The 20617-nt window shown below is 45.9% G+C and overlaps 1 protein-coding gene across 1 annotated transcript in view; it reads left to right on the top strand.

Moving 5' to 3' along the window:
• LOC125447975 (myoferlin-like) overlaps window positions 1-20617 on the top strand; it is a 112387-nt gene that overhangs the window by 66478 nt on the left and 25292 nt on the right. The window contains exons 35-42 of the mRNA XM_059641169.1: window positions 775-936; window positions 2851-3004; window positions 3835-3887; window positions 5235-5291; window positions 10437-10535; window positions 14132-14260; window positions 17442-17597; window positions 19919-20010. Of these exons, the coding sequence (XP_059497152.1) occupies window positions 775-936; window positions 2851-3004; window positions 3835-3887; window positions 5235-5291; window positions 10437-10535; window positions 14132-14260; window positions 17442-17597; window positions 19919-20010 (902 nt within the window). The remainder of the gene's footprint in view (window positions 1-774; window positions 937-2850; window positions 3005-3834; window positions 3888-5234; window positions 5292-10436; window positions 10536-14131; window positions 14261-17441; window positions 17598-19918; window positions 20011-20617) is intronic.

The following is a 20617-nucleotide window of genomic DNA, read 5'->3' as shown; positions in this document are numbered from 1 at the left end:
GGGAAACAGACCCTTCACTCCAACTCGTCCAACCTGACCAGATATTCTAAACTAAACAACTTCCACTTGCCTGCGTTTGGCCCATATCCCTCTGAACCATTCCTATTCTTGTAATGTCCAAATGTCTTTTAAATGCTGTACTTGTACCTGCCTATATATGTGTGTATACACACTCATTCTCTCACACACACACACACACACACACACACACACACACACACACACACACACACACACACACACACACACACACGTGTGCAGACACACACACACACATGTGTGCAGACACACACACTCTCTCTCACACACTCATCTCACACACGCACACAGACACTCTCTTTCTCACATACACACACAGTTTTACACACACCCACAGACACTCTGAGTCACACACACACTCTCTCTCTGTCTCTCTCTCTTACACTCTTTCTCACGCGCACACACACACACACACACACACACACACACTGTCTCTCTCTCTTACACACACACACATGCACACACACTCTTACTCACACACTCTCATCTCAGACACACACACTCTCTCTTACACACACACTCTCATCTCCCTCACACACATGTGCACACACACACCCTTCCCCCACCCCGACACAAAATCTGGTTTTGCTTCCATCATTCCATATGGGATTGTCCTGTGTGCAGACTGGCCGCTGCATTTCCCATGTGTCGGTTCTTCCCAAAAAGAGAAGTACGTTGTGGACTGTGAAGGTGTTGCGTACATTTGGTCTGATGGAAGTCTGTGCTTGCCTTCAGATTCTTGCCTGGGGATTGAGAAATATCAAAAACTACAACATGGCAAAGGTGACAAGTCCCAGCCTGGTGGTGGAGTGCAACGGGGAGATGATTCAAACAGCGCCCATCAAAAACTACAAGAAGAACCCGAATTTCCCAAATCCTATCTACTTCCTCACAGTGGTGGGTTCGAGTGATAATCTCTGGATATTCTCAGCCAACGGGTTTGGGTACCCCCAAAGTAATTGTAGATCCATACTAGGGAATGGGCTTATTGGACAGTGGGTACTTCTCACTCATACCATTCTCACCTACACTCTGGGTACTCCCAGCCAAAATGTCCAAAAAGGTTAATTACAGGATGGTTCCCTGTGAGAGGAGCCAAATTTGAGACTATTTCTGTCCTCAGCTGTTCCCTAAAGTGGCCTTTACAGGAGATAGGACACGGTGCACTGACCAGGAGCAAGATAGATTCTTAGCACATTTCCCCAGGGGTCAGTGGGCAGTGATCAGGAGCAGGAACCCTGGCAGATTTTCCCAAGGTTCAGTTGGTGGTGATCAGCTACAGGGTGGATTCCTCGCACATTTCCCCAGGGGTTCGCGATCAGGTGCAGGAGACCTAGCTGATTTCCCTAAGGATCAGTGGGCAGTGATCAGGAACAGGAACCCTGGCGGATTTTCCCAAGGTTCAGTGGGTTAGTGATCAAGAACAGGGTGGATTCCTCGCTGATTTCCCCAGTGGGCAGTGATCAGAGGCAGAATCCCTGGCTCGTTTCCCCCCCCACCTCCCCCTCGCTCTCGAGCCCAGGGTTCATTACCCTCTGGGTGCTGAGGCTCATCGTCACATTTTATTGTCGCTTGGATGAGTAAGTTCAAACTGGAGATGGAAATCCCAGACGTTCCCACATCTCCATGGCCCGATTGAATACCCAGGGTGATCGTGATGCTTGGATGACCAGTGTTCTAGCTGGTAGAAGGGGAGACTCGTAAAGGCTGAATATTAATTGGAGTATGACAGAGCAGACTCGACGAGCAGAATGACCTACATTTACTCCTGTGTCTTCTGGTCGTTAGCCTCTACCATTGGTCATCTTAACCTTTGCTTCTCGATTTGCTGGTAACACCACAATGTTTACTTTTCCTTACTCTGCCATGTGATATATCACTGATGAGGCCAACATTTGCCACCCATCCCTAATAGCCCTTGAACTGAGTAGCTTGCTCAGCCGTTTAAGAGTCAGCTACATTGCTTTAGGTCTGGGGTTGTATGCAGCACCAGACTGGGGAAGGACGCTAGATTTCCTTCCCGAAAGAACACTAGTGAACAAGAGATAGCAGGAACTACAGACGCTGGAGAACCTGAGCTAAGAGGCGAAGAGCGGGATGAACACAGCAGGCCGAGTAGCAGGAAGGCTAACACTTTGGGCCTGGCTTTGAGCTCAACCCTCGACCACACCAACTGCTGGAACTTCACATTCAATTCATAAAACTCTGGATTTGAAAGCTAGAAGGGTCTAGGTCCGAAACATCATCCTTACTGCTCCTGCGATGCTGCTTGGCCTGCTCTGCTCATCCAGCTCTACACCTTGTTATCTCACATTAGTGAACAAGTTGGGTTTGTGTAACAATTGATGGTCACCATCACTGGGACCAGCTTTCAGATGCAGAGTTTTATGGATTGAATGTGAAGTTCCAAAGCTGGTGTGGTAGAGGGGTGAACTCAAAGCCTTAGCTTGACCCTCTGGATTACTAATCCAGTGACATTATCACTTACATTACAGTCTCCTCTCAATCTCAGCTGATCGAACTCACAATACCACTGGGTTCTCATGGGACTAATTGCAAAGTCACCTTTTACAGAAGGGAGGGAAGCCGTCGGACTAATTTGAAAGACACAGCAATGAGGTTATACAAGCCTGTAGCTGTCTCGCCCTGAGGGTGTGGTGATCACTGTGCGTATCGCAGGCAGGGTGCCCAGATGGCGTTTGAGCCTCAGTCCCACTTCTGCGGGGATGAATGAGCAAGTGTGCCTGGCTTGTGATTGTCACTGGTTGTCCCGAAGCGATACTGTGATTTATGATCGTCACCTCGCCTCAGTTTCTACCTGTAGATTCCACCTACAGCCCTCCCATTGTGCTGAAGGTGCTGGACTATCGAGCGTTCGGGTACAAACCAGTGGTGGGGCAGACGACGGTGAAATCCCTCGGCGAGTTCATGTGTGATCCTTTCGCTGGCTCACTTGAAACTGAAGGTAACAACTGGATATCTAAATCAATCTACACTAAGGTTTTATGCGAGCCACTTTCTCCTTGGTTACCAGCCTCTGAGGAGAATCAGTCAGGCTCAATTCCTGATACAACTCCCACTCTGATCAGGTGGGTGTTTATCCTTGGTGACCTGCCCAATCTTTATCCCTAAATTAATATCACAGAAAGAGATTGTCCTATCATGTTTGTTGTTTTGCAGGAGCCTGCTGCACAATAATTTGGCAGCTGTGTTTCCGACATTGCAACTGTGATGTTTGTTTTATTAATTGATGGATGGCCTAAGTCAGTATTGCATGTCCAGGAAGCCAGATAAGAGCTAACCACATTACTGTGGGGTCTGGAGTCTCATGTGTAGGCCAGATGATGCAAATATCCTGCTTTCAAGGATCTTTGTGAGCGAGATGGGTTGTTATCATCACTGACAGTAGTTGCCAGTAGGCTAGCTTTTTATTGAATGTAGATTGCACCATCTGCCTTGTTGGGATCTGAGCCTACATCTCCAGAATATTAGCTGCCCAGTGACATTACCAATATACCATGTCCCAATGGACTTCACTTCAAAAGTAGTTAACTGACTGTAGAGCACTTTGATATGGTGGAAATTGCCTTATGAAGCAAGTTTGTTTTCCTTTTTATAATCTGAATGAAGTGTTTAGATGGAAGAGGTTCTTTCATCAGAATTTGGGGACACCATTGAACCTCAGGAGTTTGCAGTTTTCCAGTTACCCTGGGGGGGGTCATCACTCAGAGCAAGGTCAGGGTTTTACTGTGCTGAAACTAATGTATTTTTGCATGTTCTTCATTGTCCCCAAAGATGTCGCAATCATGTCAACCAAGACTTTTCGTGTGGAAACACCCAACATTGAGGTAAGATTTTTTATTTGCAAAATGGCCATCGAGTGCAGAGGATGGTAGTTAAAATAATTGTGAGGCACAGCAGTGAAATACAAGGCAAGATGTAGTTCCCATTTTATTCTGACAGTGATTTCAGGTCGTCCTCCAGTCCCCATTTCTTTCCAGGCCTCAACGTGCGGATCCCAAAATGGGTTTCCATGTGCCAGCATCTAGCAAGCTGGATTATTCAGATGGGATCCGATGGGATTCTCACCATCTTTGGATTGACACATGTTGCATCCTGAATCACAAAAGAGGATTGAGATCTCAACTTGTGGTGTATGTAATATTTTGATTTGGTGACACTGTGTCTGTCCTGGCAGTGTTCGATGGGGGCAGTTGTATTGGGGGCTTTGTGCTGTATCTAGCCCTGTCCTGTGCCTGTCCTGGCAGTGTCTGATTGGGGGGACAGTGTAAAGGGAGCTTTACTCTGTATCTAACCATTTGCTGTACCTGTCCAGGGAGTGTTTGATGGGGGTCAGTGTTGAAGCAGTTTTAACTCCAGTTTAAACTCCAGTTTAAAAGAGTAGAGAGAGCTTTATATTCAGTTTACAATATGGAAAGAGCTTTACCTTCAGTTGAAAAGACTTTTGGGAGTTTACCCTTATACCTGAACATTTGCTGTACCTGCTCTGGGAGTGTTTGATGGTGACACTGGAGAGGGAGTTTTACGCTATCTAACCCCATACTGTCTGCCCTGTGACTGTTTAATAGGAACAGTGCAGACCAAGCTTAATTCTGTACACCATTGCTATCCCTATTCTGGAGTGTTTGCTGAGGACAGTGTCGAGGGAGTTAAACCTTTAGTTTAAAGGGTAGATAGACATTTACTTCCATTTTAAAATAATAGAGGAAACTTTACCATGTATCTAACCCCGTGCTGTACCTATCCTGGGAGTGTCTGATTGGGGGGACAGTGTAAAGGGAGCTTTACTCTGTATCTAACCATGCGCTGTACCTGTCCTGGGAGTGTTTGATGGGGGGTCAGTGTAGAGGAAGCTTTACTCTCTGTACCTGACCCCGTGCTGTACCTGTCCCTGGGAGTGTCTGATTGGGGGGACAGTGTAAAGGGAGCGTTACTCTGTATCTAACCCCGTGCTGCCCCTGTCTTGGGAGTGTTTGATGGAGGGACAGTGTAGAGGGAGCTTTGCTCTGTATCTAACCCCCTGTTGTCCCTGGCCTGTGAGTGTTTGATGGGGGACAGTGTAGAGGGAGCTTTACTCTGTATCTAACCCCGTGCTGTCCCTGTCCCTGTCCCTGTGAGTGTTCGATGGGCAGAATAATTTTAAATCTGATGAGGTGAAATTTGTTGTCTTTTAGAGTTCAGCTGCAGAGGATGCTCAGAAATCTGAACAGGAAGCCACTGAAGGGCTGCTGGTGAGTCGCTAATGGGCGTTGTGTGAAGTCTCATCCTGGTTGTTTCACATCTCCAAGCAAGCAGAAGCATTTTTCTGTCTTGTTCTTCCTAGAAACTCTGCAAACTCCAGGGTTCCTCTGCAGATCCTGCTGCTCTCCCAGGAGTTGGAAAGCATCTGGACATGTTACAATGGGAAATAGCTGAGCCCCTCTGATAATTAGACTGAAACTCAAACCCCAATCTGTTACGACAGGGATGGGGTTCCACTCTAATAATTATCCCCTAATCACCCAGAGCTTCTCGCCTTCCCCCTCGTGATCTATCAGAAGTGTGTTTAAAAGGAAAAAATCCATAGCCTCCACTTTACAAGGAACAAGAAACTATTTATTTATTTAACCAGTGATGAACAAATTAACAAAATTACTAAGAAACTGACAATTCCCCCCTTAGACTACTAACTACTCCATAATTGGTCTAAATTCTACTGGAATACTGTTTAAATAAAGACAGCTCCCACTCATATAAACCCAATTAATAAGAAGCAATAAATTATAACTTAATCTCTCCAAGTTCGCAGCTGACTGTCTTCTGGAATATTTTGACACCTCCAGTCTCTTCACAAACACCTTTCTTCCATTAGTTCTGCTGTCAAGGATTTTTTTTATCTCTGTAATTTCTTTAATGAGGAGTTTGAGCTAAAATATGATGGGACCTTTAACGGATTAGATGGGCTTTCTCTGAGAGCTGAATGGTGCTGGCTGGGGCAGGTGGTCGATGGCTCTCGCCCATTTTCCGAATACCTTCGACTTATCTACCCGTAATGACATAATCAAATTCTTACAATGTGGTTGGTTTCAGGCTGTTAACGCCATCAGATTTAAACTCAATTGGCTTTCAGTTTCTAGGTGCTTGGTTTAAATTAATTGGCTAAATTCAAACTTGTTGTCTTGGAAAAAATTGCTGCTTCGCTGTTCTACACAAAATGTTTCCATTCGGGCACTGTCTGTGTGCACCTGTATTTATAAACTTCCAGGCACAGACAAAGTACCTAAAGGGACCACGGCACTCTTTCTCCCACGATCATGTTTAGCCACAAATTGTAACTTCCTGCCTTCCAATTCACGAATACTCTATCCAACTTCGTAACAGATGTAGAAATAATTCTCAATCATTTTGTGAACCCTGCCAGCAAATTGCTTTGGTCTCTTTACTCAGCACAATAGCTAAAGTGGGAAACCATGCTGTAGAAGTTGTCTGTTGTAAAGCCAGCATTTATTGCTCTCCCCTAATCGCCCCTTGAGAAGGTGGGGTGAGCTGCCTTCTAGAACTGCTGCAGTCTGTGTGACGTAGTGCCATTTGGGAGGGGGTTGTAAGATTTTTTTTTCCCAGTGACACTAAAGGAACGTCAGTATATTTCCAGGTCAGGACTTGGAGGAGAACTTGCAGGGCATGGTGTTCCCATTGTATCTGTCTCCTTTTTCCATCCCAATGATAGAGATTGTGGGTTTGGAAAGTGCAATCTGAGGTCACTTGAGAGTTTTGTTAAAAACTGCATTGTTTTCCCCCGTGAAGCCAACTTCGGCAGAAACATTTAGAAGCTGGGATTGTTCTCCTTTGAGCAGAGGAGGTTAGAAGGAGACTTAATAGAGGTGTATCTTTATCGCAAACACTCAGTATTGCATCTTGTATACTTTGTCCCACATTGTGGTTATCGGTATGGGGCCTATAGACTGCTTCCACTTGTGAATTCTTTCCCTTCCTGTCCGTCATCTCCACCCAAACCAATTCTACATCCTGACCTCTTGATGTGGAGGTTCTGTTGTCGTACTGGGGTGGACAAAGTCAGAAGTCACGCAACACCAGGTTCTAGTCCCTCTGAAATTTGAAATCACAAGCTTTCGGAGCATGTCCCCTTGATCAGGTGAAGTGAAAGGGAAACACACAGAACACAGAATTTATAGGCTAAGAGATCAAAAGATCGCACAAATGGTGTGAGTTGAACCTCAAATAATAAATCTCTGCAGGTGATCAGAAGTGTCAGTCGGTGTGAGTAAAATGTTAGCAGCTGAATAACAAGCAAAGGGATGATGTATAATCAGATTAAATAAGGCAGAGAGATAATTACATAAAATTAAAAATAAGGTGGTGCTGGAGACAAACCAAACGCTGGAATAACGCGATACGTATAGGAGTTACATGCTGAGGGTCTAACCAAAGTAATAAGTAATCCAAAACATTACAAACTAATAAAGATGGAGAGATCGTAACAAGTTATCAAGTCGATGGTGACAAAACAGGACAGTAAGGAAGATTTTACAGATACAGAACAGTGCGGTGGGGTCACATGCAGCGAGACATAAACTCAAGATCACGGTTGAGACTGCGTTCATGGATACAGAACTTGGTTATCAGTTTCTGCTGGGCAATTCTGCTTTGTTGTGTATTTCAAAGGCCATTTACCCAAAGATCAGAGGCTGATTGTGCTTGACCACTGACTGGGAGGGAACATTGCTGCCTGGCGATGGTTGTGTGGTGTCCATTTATCTGTTGTCACAGCATCTGTATGGTCTCACCAATATTCCGTGCATCAGGGCATCCTTGCCTGCAGTGTATAAGATAGACAACATTGGCCGAGTCACATGAGTATCTGCTGTGTACGTGGCGGGTGGTGTTCCCTGGTGCAATGGTCGTGTCCATGTGGATGATCTGACATGCCATTCAGAGGTTACCTTGCCAGGATTGTGTGGTGTTGTGTTGATGTTCTCCTGATGGCTGGATAGTTTGCAGCAAACAAAGGTCTGTTTAAGGTTTGGTGTTTGTTTGAAGGCGAGAGATGGAGGCGTAGGGATGATCTTGGTGAGATGCTCATCATCATGGATGACATGTAGAAGGCTGCGAAGTACATAGCATGGTGTATCTGCTCCGGGGAAGTACTGGACGACAAAGGGTACTCTATCAGTTGTGTCCTGTGGAGAGGAGATCGTTGTGGTTTTTTGCTGTGGCACGTCGGAACTGGTGATCGATGACTTGAGCATCGTATACCATTTTTATGAGGGCTTGCTTCAGAATCATCTGAATAGATCCTGTGTATGCGTCGGGGATGGCTTCTTTAATATGTTTAGATTGGAAGTGAGAGAAGTGCAGCATCATGAAATTATCTGCGGGCTTGCAGTAGAGTGAGGTACTGAGGTGTTTGTCCTTGATGGAGATGCCTGTGCCCAAGAATGAGACTGATTCTGAAGAGTAGTCCATGGTAGGTATAATGGTGGGATGAAACTTGTTGATATTGCTATGTAGTCATTTCAGTGATACCTCACCATGAGTCCCAAGGAAGAAAAGGTTGTCGATGTACCTGGTGTTTCACATTGGTCAGAAGTCCCATGCATTGAAGAAGTCTTGCTCGAACTTGTGCATGAAAATGTTGGTATGTCGGGTGCAAATATGGTCCCCATGACTGTTCTGTGTGTCTGGATGATCTCTTGAACCAAGGTCATCTCTAATGATTGCTCCTGTATCACCAGAAGCAAAATGTTTGTTCATTTAATCTGCTGTTGACTAATGAGCCACTATTTTCCTTCCACTTTTACCTATCTTCCGATGTTTATTAAATGTCATATTGCCCTCTGTATTCAGGACTCAGTCCTTGTCATCCTGCTGCCTTAGAGTGTGAGAGACCCGGGTTCAATTCCACTCTCAGGTGACTGCCTGTGTGGATTTGTGCAGCATGGAAACAGACCCTTCAGTCCAACTTGTCCATGCTGTCCAGGTATCCTAAATTAATCTAGTCTCGTTTGCCAGTATTTGGCCCATATCCCTCCAAACTCTTCCCATTTGTGCACCTCTCCAGATGCCTTTTAAATGTTGTAATTGTGCCAGCCTCCTCTGGCAGCTTGTTCCGTACACACACCACCCTCTGCGTAAAAAGTTACCCCTTAGGTTCCTTTTATGTCTTTCCCCTCTCACCTTAAACCAAGCCCTCTAGTTTTGGACTCCCCTACCCTGGGGATAAAAGACCTTGGCTATTCATCCCCCTCATGATGTTATAAACCTGTATAAGGTCACCCCTCAATTTCTGATGCTCCAGGGAAAGTAGTCCCAGCTTACTCAGCCTCTCGTTATTGCTTAAACCATCCAACCCTGGTGACATTCCTGTAAATCTTTTCTGCATCCTTCCAAGCTCAACACCATCTGCCCTAAAGCAGGGAGCTTTTTGCACCAAGTGTGGTTCCTCAGATTGATGCAGTGCTTGCACATTCTCCCCACGTGTGCACGTGGGTTTCCTCTGGGTTCTCCAGTTTCCTCCCTCAGCCCAAAGATATGAAGGTTAGGTGGATTGTGCTCAATTGCCCCATTACATCCAGGAGTCTGCAGGCTAAGTGAATTAGCTATGGAAAATGCAGGGTTACAGGGTTATGGCGGTGGGCCTGAGTGGGACTCTACAGAGAGTCGGTTTGGACTCGCTGGGTCAAATGGCCTGCTTCCACATTTAGGGATTCTATGTTCTCTGTAATGGGTGTCAGATCATGTTTATTTGTTTTAATGCACACTATCGATTCATTTACTTTGTTGTGAATGTGACATACATTCAGATCTTTGTTAAAATTTGTTTCTTGAAGCTAAGCCTTTTTTCTCTCTGTCCCTTTTTGCCATTCTCTGAACCTCATTTCCCAGATTATTATTTTCTGCTCTTATTCTTTAAACACCTCAGTTTTCAACATTTGTACTCCTCCCCTTAGTTTATGATGTTTTAAGCAAGCAATGAAATCAAAGATTGTCAGGGGGTGCAGACAGGAACATGGAGTTTGAAATGCAAACAGATCAGCCAGGGTTTTACTGAATAGTGAAGCAGGCTGACTGGCCTTTCCTCCCGGTCCTGTGTTTTTAATGCAGTGAGCTGCCTCAAAGGATGGTGGAAACAGCTTCTTTGGTAACTTGCAAAAGGGGTTTTGCAGAAATAATTGAAAATCGAAAAACTTGCACGGGCAGGGTGGAACCAAATTACATGGCATCCACCACAGACACAGTGATCTAAATGGCTTCCTAGTGCAACCTTGGATTCTCTGAGGATGGAAGCTGACAGTGGGGGCCCTTTACACCCATCTTTGGAAAACATTTGCCTTGAACCCAGTGATGGTAGCAGTTTTCTGTTTGCTTTCTCTTTCAAGGAAGATGACACTGTTGACTGGTGGTGTAAGTTCTACGCTTCATCAGGGGAACATGACGATTACACAGACTATCTGTTGCAGGGGTATGACACAATAAAGGTAATAGAGCTTTTTCTTTTCTGGGTCACCCCATGCTTGTGATGATTTGCAGTAATCTGTGATATTGCTGCAGTGTATGCCAAATACACCAAGTCCCCTTCACCAGCCACTCCCCTTGCCCTGTGCTTACAGACACCCATTGATTCCCAATTCAGTGTTACTGCAGTTTTAATGTCTGATTTAAAATCTTTCTGGGTTCTTGTCACCAACATTCTCTTATTCTGTAATAAATGGCAATGAGATTTAACAGGATTGTTTCAGGTTATGTGTAGTGATTGGAAAATCACTGTAAATGGGATAGGAAACAGGAGCTAGTGAAGGGGAGGGATGGAAAGGATACTGGAGAGAGGGATGGTGAAGGAATAACGAGAGAGAGTGTGAAAGTGACACTATCACACTCTCACACAGAATCATGCACACACAGTCAGTCGCACAATTATTCTCACACACAGTGGCTTTCTCACACAGTCACTCTCACCCACAATTGCTTCCACACATGCACACTCACACTCTCTCACACTTTCTCACACTCACCCACAATTGCTTCCACACACTCACACTCACTTTCTCACACACTCACTCTCCCACACACTGTCACTGATACACATAGTCACTCAAACTCAGACACATTTGGTCTTTTACACAGTTGCTCTCACACAGAGTCACACGTTCATTCTCACATACTGTCGCTCTCACACATGCAGTTACCCTCACACTCGGGGACCCTCACAGTCAGTCACCCACACACACAATCACTCTCACACAGCCACTGTCTCACACATTCACTCACACACACATAGTTGCTCTCAGACACATAGTCACTGTCACACACACAGTCGCTCTCACACCCATTCAGTCAAATACAGTCGCTCGCACACACGCAGTCACTCTGACACACACACACTCTCGCACACAGTCACTCTCACACATAGTCGCTCTCGCACATGGTGACTCTCACACACAGTCACTCTTGCACACGGTCGCACTTGCACACGGTCGCTCTCGCACACAGTCGCTCTCGCACAGTCTCTCACACACACACAGTCACTCACACACACACAGTCACTCACACACACACAGTCACTGTCACACACACACAGTCACTGTCACACACACACAGTCACTGTCACACACACACAGTTACTGTCACACACACAGTCGCTCTCACACACAGTCGCTCTCACACACAGTCGCTCTCACACACAGTCGCTCTCACACCCATTCAGCCAAATACACAGTCGCTCTCACACACAGCCTCACACACACAGTCAGACACTCGGTCGCTCTCGCACATAGTCACTCACACACAGTCTCTCACACAGCCGCTGTCATACACAGTCACTCACACACACATAGCTGCCCTCAGACACATAGTCACTGTCACACACACAGTCGCTCTCACACCCATTCAGTCAAATACAGTCGCTCACACACACGCAGTCACTCTGTCACACGATCGCTCTTGCACACAATCGCTCTCGCACAGTCTCTCACACACACACATTCTCTCACACACACACACAGTCACTGTCACACACACAGTCGCTCTCACACCCATTCAGCCAAATACACAGTCGCTCTCGCACTCGGCCGCTCTCGCACTCGGCCGCTCTCGCACTCGGCCGCTCTCGCACTCGGCTGCTCTCGCACATAGTCACTCACACAGTCACTGTCACACACAGTCACTAAAACAGTCACTCACACACACGTTCAGTCGCACACACAGTCACTGTCACACACAGCCTCTCACACACACAGTCAGAGTCGCACACAGTCAGAGTCACACGCGGTCTGTCACACACACACGTGGTCTCTCACACACACACACGCGGTCTCTCACACACACGTGGTCTCTCACACACACGCGGTCTCTCTCACACATACACGGTCTCTCACACAACACGCGGTCTCACTCACACAACGCGCGGTCTCACACACACACGCGGTCTCACACACACACAGTCACTGTCACACACACACACAGTCACTGTCACACACACACACACACACACACACACACAGTCACTGTCTCTCTCTCACACACACACACACAATCACTGTGACACACAAGACATGTACAGTCACTCTCATGGACACAATTATTCTCACTCATTGCATTTTACTCTCCTGTACTGTCTCTCTCCCATTCCTCCCTTTCATTCTCAGTCTCTCTCTCTCTCTTTATCTGTTTTTTCACACACATTCACAGTTGTTCTAACTTCATTCACAGAAAATCATCATCTATTATCACATTTCCAAATGAAATAAAGTTTCAAATTGATTTCACTGCTGCAGATATATAACTGGAGTCAGTCTGATTCAGAGGCAGATGCTGCTACAATTGTTTATAAATCTTTAATGAGTAGATTGTTTACACCGCGGCTGTGAAGCTTTATATCGTTTACACCCGGTGTGAAACCCAAGACCCTGGAAAATTTAATACCACAAACTGGTTCCAATGCTCACATTGCTTTAAAATTCAACACATTTACCAAAGACTGACATAAAATGCATATTTTTAACTGAGATTTATCCATGTTTAGACTTTGATATTATCTTAGAATAATGATCCTCAAATATGATTGATACATGATGCCGATTTTATTTGGTTTAGATTTAGTTTTAAAGAGTATACGTTGATTTTGAGGTAAAATAGTGGCTAGCTTTTTCACTGAAGGGTAACTGGTGATTATGAGTATGAGATGCTGTAATTGTTGTGTCTCTTTATCTGGGTGAAACTTGCAGTTAACTCACCACTCATTTTGAGGATTCAAATGATTAACACACTGGAAAGCATTGAAGCTGTAGATGTCGATATTTTTGCCAGTATGTTTCCTGAGAGCTCCTGCAGCTCAGAATTTGGTACTACACTCACCAGAGTGTACTGGAAGCTGTTTTAATTTGCAATCTCGTTAAATAACTCTCTGCGGAGAACAAAACCACCAGCCTGCAGCAAAAAAGCGGAGGTGTGAGATTAAGAATGAGGCCTAATAGAGAGCCAGTACAGACACGATGGACCAAGTGGCCACATCGTGACCTGTACTCATTCTGATTGTGTAGCTCATTGAATTGCTCAGCATTTCCCTATTGGTGTGCAGTGACACTTGGCTTTTTCTTGACATTTTCCAACCATTGTGTGTGTATGTCGCCCCTCACCCATTGAATGGGAAGCGCTCTAGCTTCCTGGGATTTAAGTAGGGAGTGGCAAGGCAATAAGTACTATTGCTCCTGAGTTTGTTGATATCTGTAGCTGAGGCCATTTGAGTTGCTCACAGTGATTTTTTTTTTCTTTCTTTCTTTCTGCCTGCCTGCTGTCTCCCTCTCTCTTTCTGACATCCTCCCATCCCCTCTCTCTCTCTCTCTCTCTCTCTCTCTCTCTGACATGCTCTCTCACTCGCTGACATCCTCTCTCTCTCTCTCTTTCTCTGTCTGCACCCATCTATCTATCTGCCTTTCTCTCCAACTTTCTATTCCATCTTCTCTCTCGCTGCCTTTGTCCACCTCTCTAACTCTGCCCCCCCACCCCCCCATCTCATTCCGCCTCTCTCTTTCTCTTGCTGGCTTTGTTTTCACCCACAACCCTTGTACTTGTACAGATTTATCCATGCCCCCTGGAAGATGTGCCTCAGTTTAAGGGGCTTCAGGACTTCTGCCACACCTTTAAACTGTACCGGGGGAAAGTGTATGGAGATATCGAGGATCCTATGGTTGTAGGTGAATTTAAGGTAATGAGTAAAGGAGTTATTTGGAAGATAGTTGACAGTTGAAGTGGTTTCCTTGGGTCATCCATTCTGTCTGATTTTACGTTGGATTTCAACTGGCCCTCATACGTTTAGTCATCTGGGCTATGTGCTCTGGGGGTGTGTGGTTGTGTAGTGGTCATTGGACTCGTAGTCCAGGACCTCAGGTTAACGTTTAGAGAGGGGCATGGTGGCTCAGTGGTTAGCACTGCTGCCTCAGCGCACCAGGGACCCAGGTTTGATTCCACTCTTGCGTGACCGTCTGTATGAATTTTGCGTGGGTTTCATCTGGGTGCTATGCTTTCCTCCCACCGTCCAAAGATGCACAGTTTAGTTGGATTGGCCATGGGAAGATTCTGTTCGTGGGGGTACGGTGGGGAGCTGTGTCTGGGTGGGACATTCTTTGGAGAGTCAGTGTGGACTTGATGGGCTGAATGGCCTCCATCCCCTCTGTGGGGATTCTGTGAAGAAATGTGGCTGACCCTTAACTGCTGTCTGGAATGGGCAATAAATAACCAGCAACACACATTGGCTTACAACCACAGCCCAGTTCTGCTGTATTTATTCTGTACCTCCTGGGCTCAACCATGCCTCAGTGGGTAGCTGTCTCGTTTCCGCAGTCAGAACGTTGTGGTTTCCAGGCCAGAATCCAAGCTAGGGGTGCAGTCAATCAGACACCCCTCCACTATTTGAAAGGAAAGCCAATACACTTGTCCATTGACCAGCCCCTCAGAGACAGATTGTCAGGTCATTAACTCACTGCGGCTCGGAGACCTTTCCTGGGCATGAATAAGTCGCAGTACTCCCTTCATTATGGCTTTCAAAAGTGCTTCATCAGGCTGGAAAAGCACGTTCTCTGTCAACAGGCTTTTGAGTCGGTTGACTGAGTTCTTTCAACAAAGTCACATGCGGTACAGCAGAACCACAGGGCCCCTGCGGACAATCTCACGTTAAATAGAGTACTGAGGTAGCCCCTCTGTAACCCACCTACAAGCATAGACAACAAGGTGTAGAGCTGGATGAATGCAGCAGGCCAAGCAGCATCAGAGGAAAGCAGGAAAGCTGACGCTTCGGGTCGAGATCCTTCTTCAGAAAAATTATAAGGGTCTCACTTCAGAATGGTCTCGACCCGAAATGTCAGCTTTCCTGTTCCTCTGATGCTGCTTGGCCTGCTGTGTTCCTCCAGCTCTACACCTTGTCATCTCAGACTCTCCAGCATCCATAGTTCCTACTGTCTCTGTGCCTACAAACATGCTCTGTGTGAAAAGCCCCAGTGAAAATAGAGTGATGCAGTCAATATGTATATTTTTAAAAGCCTCTTTTCTTTTCAATTTGTTCACTTTTTGTGATGGTCTGATCTTGTACTATAAAAGATATTGATGCAGTTAGCGTTGGAAAAGCTTGGGAGTCTTTTCCTGCTGAGTGTGCTGTCTTTGGGTGAGTCTGCCACATCATCTGTGCCCATCTGACATGTTCCCCATGATTTCCACGCTGTGGTGTGAAATGGGGAACATTTCTGCAGCTTCAGCCCAAGGGACAGGCATGTCAGAGGTTGGGCATTCAGCATCGTCTGCGAGGGTCATCAGGGTGACGGTCTTCCTTTCCTTCTCTTGAATAATCCTGCTCCCAACCTCCAAATCATTAGAAATCACACAGGCATTTTTATCGGCATCTTATCTGCATGGGTAGTGCTTGATGCTGTTAAAATGTTGCGGCTTCTTGGATGGTTCCGTCACCCGAAACAGCAACGTTTTGGTGCCATCATGTGGGCATGGGTCACAGCAGTGATGACATTTCTTTCTCCTCTTTCCTAACATTCTTTAAACAAAGAGCGATCTGACCAAACATGACAAAACACGACATAGTCAAGTTTCATGTATATGTGAATGGTCTCTTAGTACCAGTTCAGGATGTGGGTGAGATCATTTTTCTTTTCATCATTCATTCATGGGATGGGGGTGTCCTTGTCTAGGCTGACATTCATTGCCCATCCCTAATTTCCCAGAGAGCAGTTAAAAGTCAACCACATTGCCGTGGGTTTGGAATCACATGTAGGCCAGACCAGGTAAGGATGGCAGTTTCCTTCCCTCAAGGACATGAATGAACCTGAAGAGGTTTTTCTTGACAGTTGAGAATGGATTCATGGTCATCATTAGACTCGTTATTATTGAATTCAAATTCCACCATCTGTCATTGGTGTCCGTTAGGCATATATCAAGCCAGCGAATTTGGTGTTAGCATCCTTCACTGATCCCAGGCATCCTTCTGGTGGATTTCCTATTCTGCTGCTGGTAATGGCTGTTAACTTCACCACAGAGAGTCAGGTCAGTCAATGTATACTGCAAAGGCATCACTTGAACTCGATGTCGGAAATTCTGTGGAGGGAATGCCAATGGGTGCAGTTAGATCTGTCAGGAGTGTTTTTCTTTCAAAGCCCTCTGCACCAAAGACTGGTCCAGTCTCGTGGCTGAATCGATCCAGTTCCAGGACCCATTCCTTAACGGAGGATGTGAAGTTTGTGATGACACTGGAGAGACTACAGTCATGTTTTTTCCCAGGGTGGAAATGACTGTTACAAGGGGGCATAATTTTAAGGTGATTGGAGGAATGTGTAGGGGAGATGTCAGAGGTAGGTTCTGCACACAGAGAGTGTTGGCCATGTGGAATGGGCTGCCGGCAGTGGTAGTGGGGTCAGATACTTTCAGGACTTCTAAGCGACTCTTGGATAGGCACGTGGATGATAGTATAATGTAGGGTATGCAGGCTAGTTTGATCTTAATAGGATAGTAGGTTGGCATTACATCGTAGGCCAAAGGGCCTGTACTGTGCTGTACTGTTCCATGTTCTGCGGGTGTGGACCAGGGAAGCTGGAGTGGTCCTCCCGCGGCAAAAGGAGACACTTTTACAATGGAAGAAATAAGGAGAAACTGTTTCCTGTGGTGGAGGGTCAAGAGACACAGCTTCAACTGACAAAAGAACGAGACCTGATGGTTACTCGTGAATTTTGAATTTGGGGGGTGGTTTCAGATGTTCAGTTATGGGTGGGGGGTTGGGATCACTTGATGAGCTGAATGGTCTTACGTCTCAGGCAGTTGTTGGAAATTTTCACAGGTTTCTTTGTCGCAATTTTATTCTCCCCTCGTTCATAGTTTGTTTTCTCTCTCAGGGTTCGTTTCGGATCTATCCTCTACCAGAAGATCCAGCAAAGCCCGTCCCCCCTCCTCAGTTCCGTCAACTGCCCTCAAGTGAGCCGCAGACCTGTTTAGTGAGAGTTTACATTGTCCGTGCTCTCGGCCTCCAGCCGAAGGATCGCTCTGGGACAGTACGTATCTGTCACCTCCACATACAGGGAAAACTATCAAACGTCACAAATTCACAACAGTGTGTCCAGCTTCTGAAAGAGGTGGGGGTGGGGTGGTGGTGAACACTGGCCTGCATGTCGTGTGGGTTATCCTCTCCATGCTGAGTTGCTGTGCAATTTGGAACGCCGTTTAAAAGGGCAGTGATACGGGTTCGATCGCAAACTCCCAATGGGAATCAAACAACCAGTTGAAGGTCCAAAGGTTCATAGCGTTCTGCAGAAAATGCTGGAGAGTGGGAACTGACTGGCTAGCACTTTCAAAGGGCTGAGTGGCCTCTTCTGCCCAGAGGTAGGCCATTCATTCCACTGATATCAAACATATAATGCTGGCAATACTTGACAGAACTGGCAGCGTCTGTGGCGAGAGGTGCAGAGTGAGTAGTTCCGCTCAATGACCTTTCCTTGGAATTGAGAAATGTTTAGAGCAATTGGAAGGTTTGGGGACAGGAGGAAGGATTACGATAGTGTGGAATTCAGGAGATACTAATTGACAAAAGGATGCTCTGTGCGAACGCAAAAGGAGTGGGAATGGGGCAGGATGTGAAACAGAAAATGTCTCTTGACGAGGTCTGGGATTGACAAAAAGCCAAAGGCAAAGACAGCAATAAGACCCAAAAACATAAAGAAAAGAACATTGCCCCTGTACTATGATGTGAAATTATTAAACCCAGTGCTCTGTCGACAAATAAAGTGCTGTTTCTCAACCTTGAGTTGAGCTTCATCAGAGCCCAAAGACTGTAGGGAAACAAGGTGAGAATTGAAATGTCAAATGATCAAAAACCAATGATGCTCCACTCAAGCCTCCTGCACTCTTCCTCATCTAACCCAATCATCTATCCTTGGCTCCAAATGCATGTCCACCCCCCATCAGGATGATTTTGGGGCTCTCCACTTCTTCCTGGAAAGAAAGCCTGAACTGACCCCATCCACGACCACCCTCCCCCACATGGCTGAGTCCATCCTTAAAGCTTCTCCTTTAACTCCTCTCACTTCATTCCATTCAAAATTGTGGCCCTGAGTACCAGTTATGCCTGTGAAATGTTCCGTGCTCCGACCCTACTCAGGTCCCTCTCCAAAACTCTTCCCCTGGTACATTGATGACATCATCAGTGCTGCTTCCCTCTCTCGCCCGGAATTGGGAAAATCGATCGCTTTCACTTCCAAATTGCACCCTACTGCCACCTTCAGCTGGCCCACCTGTGACTCCTGTCTTCCCCTCCTCGACATCTCTGTTTCCGTTTCTGGCTCGAGGCTGCCCACTGGCATCTATTACAAACCCACCAACTCCCACAGTTACTTAGACTTTACACCCTCATACCCTGCTTCCTCTAAGGACTCCATTCCATTCTGCCAGTTTCTCCGATCCTTCGCATCTGTTCTGATGATGCTACCTTTGTGGCGAGGCACCTATCCCCTGTCTACAGCTTTTATACCCACCTTTTCTGAGCTACTATCAGTTCTGGAGAAAGGTCACTGGACTTGAAATGTAAACTCTATTTTCCCTCCACTGATGCTGCCAGACCTGCTGAATTTCTCCAGCAATTTGTTTTATTCCAATCTCCCTCCTGTTTATCTAGCTTCCCCTTATTTGCCAACTGTGGAGTCCAAAATCCTGAAATTTCATCCAATCCATCTCAGTTTTCCAAGGATGGGTTAGGTTACAGTTAGTACCTGGATCTTGGTGCCATGTTGTCACTGCAAACTTATTTCTTATTGGGACGAAGAATGTACCAGAGGGGGAGTGCTTGAATTTTTGCTTTCATTCTCAATGGAGTGTGGTCACTGATCACTCCTGAGGCAGGTGGGTCTTGAGTCCAGCTGAAGTGTTCCCTACTCTGATCCAATCATCGACTTCTAAGTAGAAGAGTGATACCAATGTGGCCTTCTGCACCTGCTCTTTGTTGGGTAACCCTCAGAATTTTCCTTTATTCCGACCCTGTTCTTGTATCACATTATCAGCCCAACGATGGCAACTGTGCCTTCAGCTGCCAAGGCCATAAGCTCTCAAATTCCCTCCATAAACCTCTTCCCCACTCACTTTAAGACAGTTGTTAAAACATTTGACTTAGCTTTTGGTCAAGTATTTCAGCTCAGTGTCAAATTTTGTTTGACACTTCTATGAAACAACTCTCAGGGCACAAGACCACAGGAGTTGAATTGATGGAGTAATCATTTCATATTTGCAGACTGAGGGAGCTTCAGATAAGGAGGGGGCTCTCAACAAAGAGTAGTTCATCAAACATGTTTACATGCGCACTGACCTCTCTGTCTCCTTTTGCTAGTGTGATCCTTACATTAAAGTCTCGCTGGGGAAGGAGACCATTGATGATCGCGAGCATTACATTGCCAACAACCTCAACCCTGTCTTTGGCAAGTAAGTCGCTTCTTCTGTTTGAATTTAAACCTGTACAAGATATAACCATTCTTTCTTTTTTTTGCCATTTCCTTTTCTAATTTTGGAACAAGTCCTCATGCAGTCTCAACAGTCTCTGTAAGTGCTGAAGGGTGACCCTTCACCAGTGTATTATCCTAACACCATTAAAATACTATGGACAGAAGACTGTTCAATCTCTCATGGATCTATGCATTATCTTGTGAAACTAGGGTCTCCAGAGAGTGAACACTTGCATCTACAAGTGAAAACTGAGACAGGATAAACTCCTGGCTTTATCACTGTCTAGGATGTGTCTGCCTTGCTGGTGTGCCACTTTCTAAGATGGTCACTCACTCTGTCCTGCTGTCCTCATAATAACTAAGAGATCGCTGACAAGAGAGATGTGTTGCTGAAACTTTTCCTCTATCATTCACCAGGTCAAGTGGAAGAATGCTCCATTTCAGTGCTGGGCAGTATGTTTCTGCAATTGGCTGATCGAATCATATAGCATGTTCCTTCAGTTATTTAAAATATACAGAGTACAGAGCATACGGTTGGCACTGTGGTTCAGCGGTTGGCTCTGCTGCATCAGTACTGGGGACCCGGG

This window comes from Stegostoma tigrinum, chromosome 40 (assembly GCF_030684315.1).
Source record: "Stegostoma tigrinum isolate sSteTig4 chromosome 40, sSteTig4.hap1, whole genome shotgun sequence".
Classification (NCBI taxonomy): Eukaryota; Metazoa; Chordata; class Chondrichthyes; order Orectolobiformes; family Stegostomatidae; genus Stegostoma; species Stegostoma tigrinum.
Note: the sequence above shows the minus strand (reverse complement) of the source record. Positions and strands in the feature narration are given on the sequence as shown.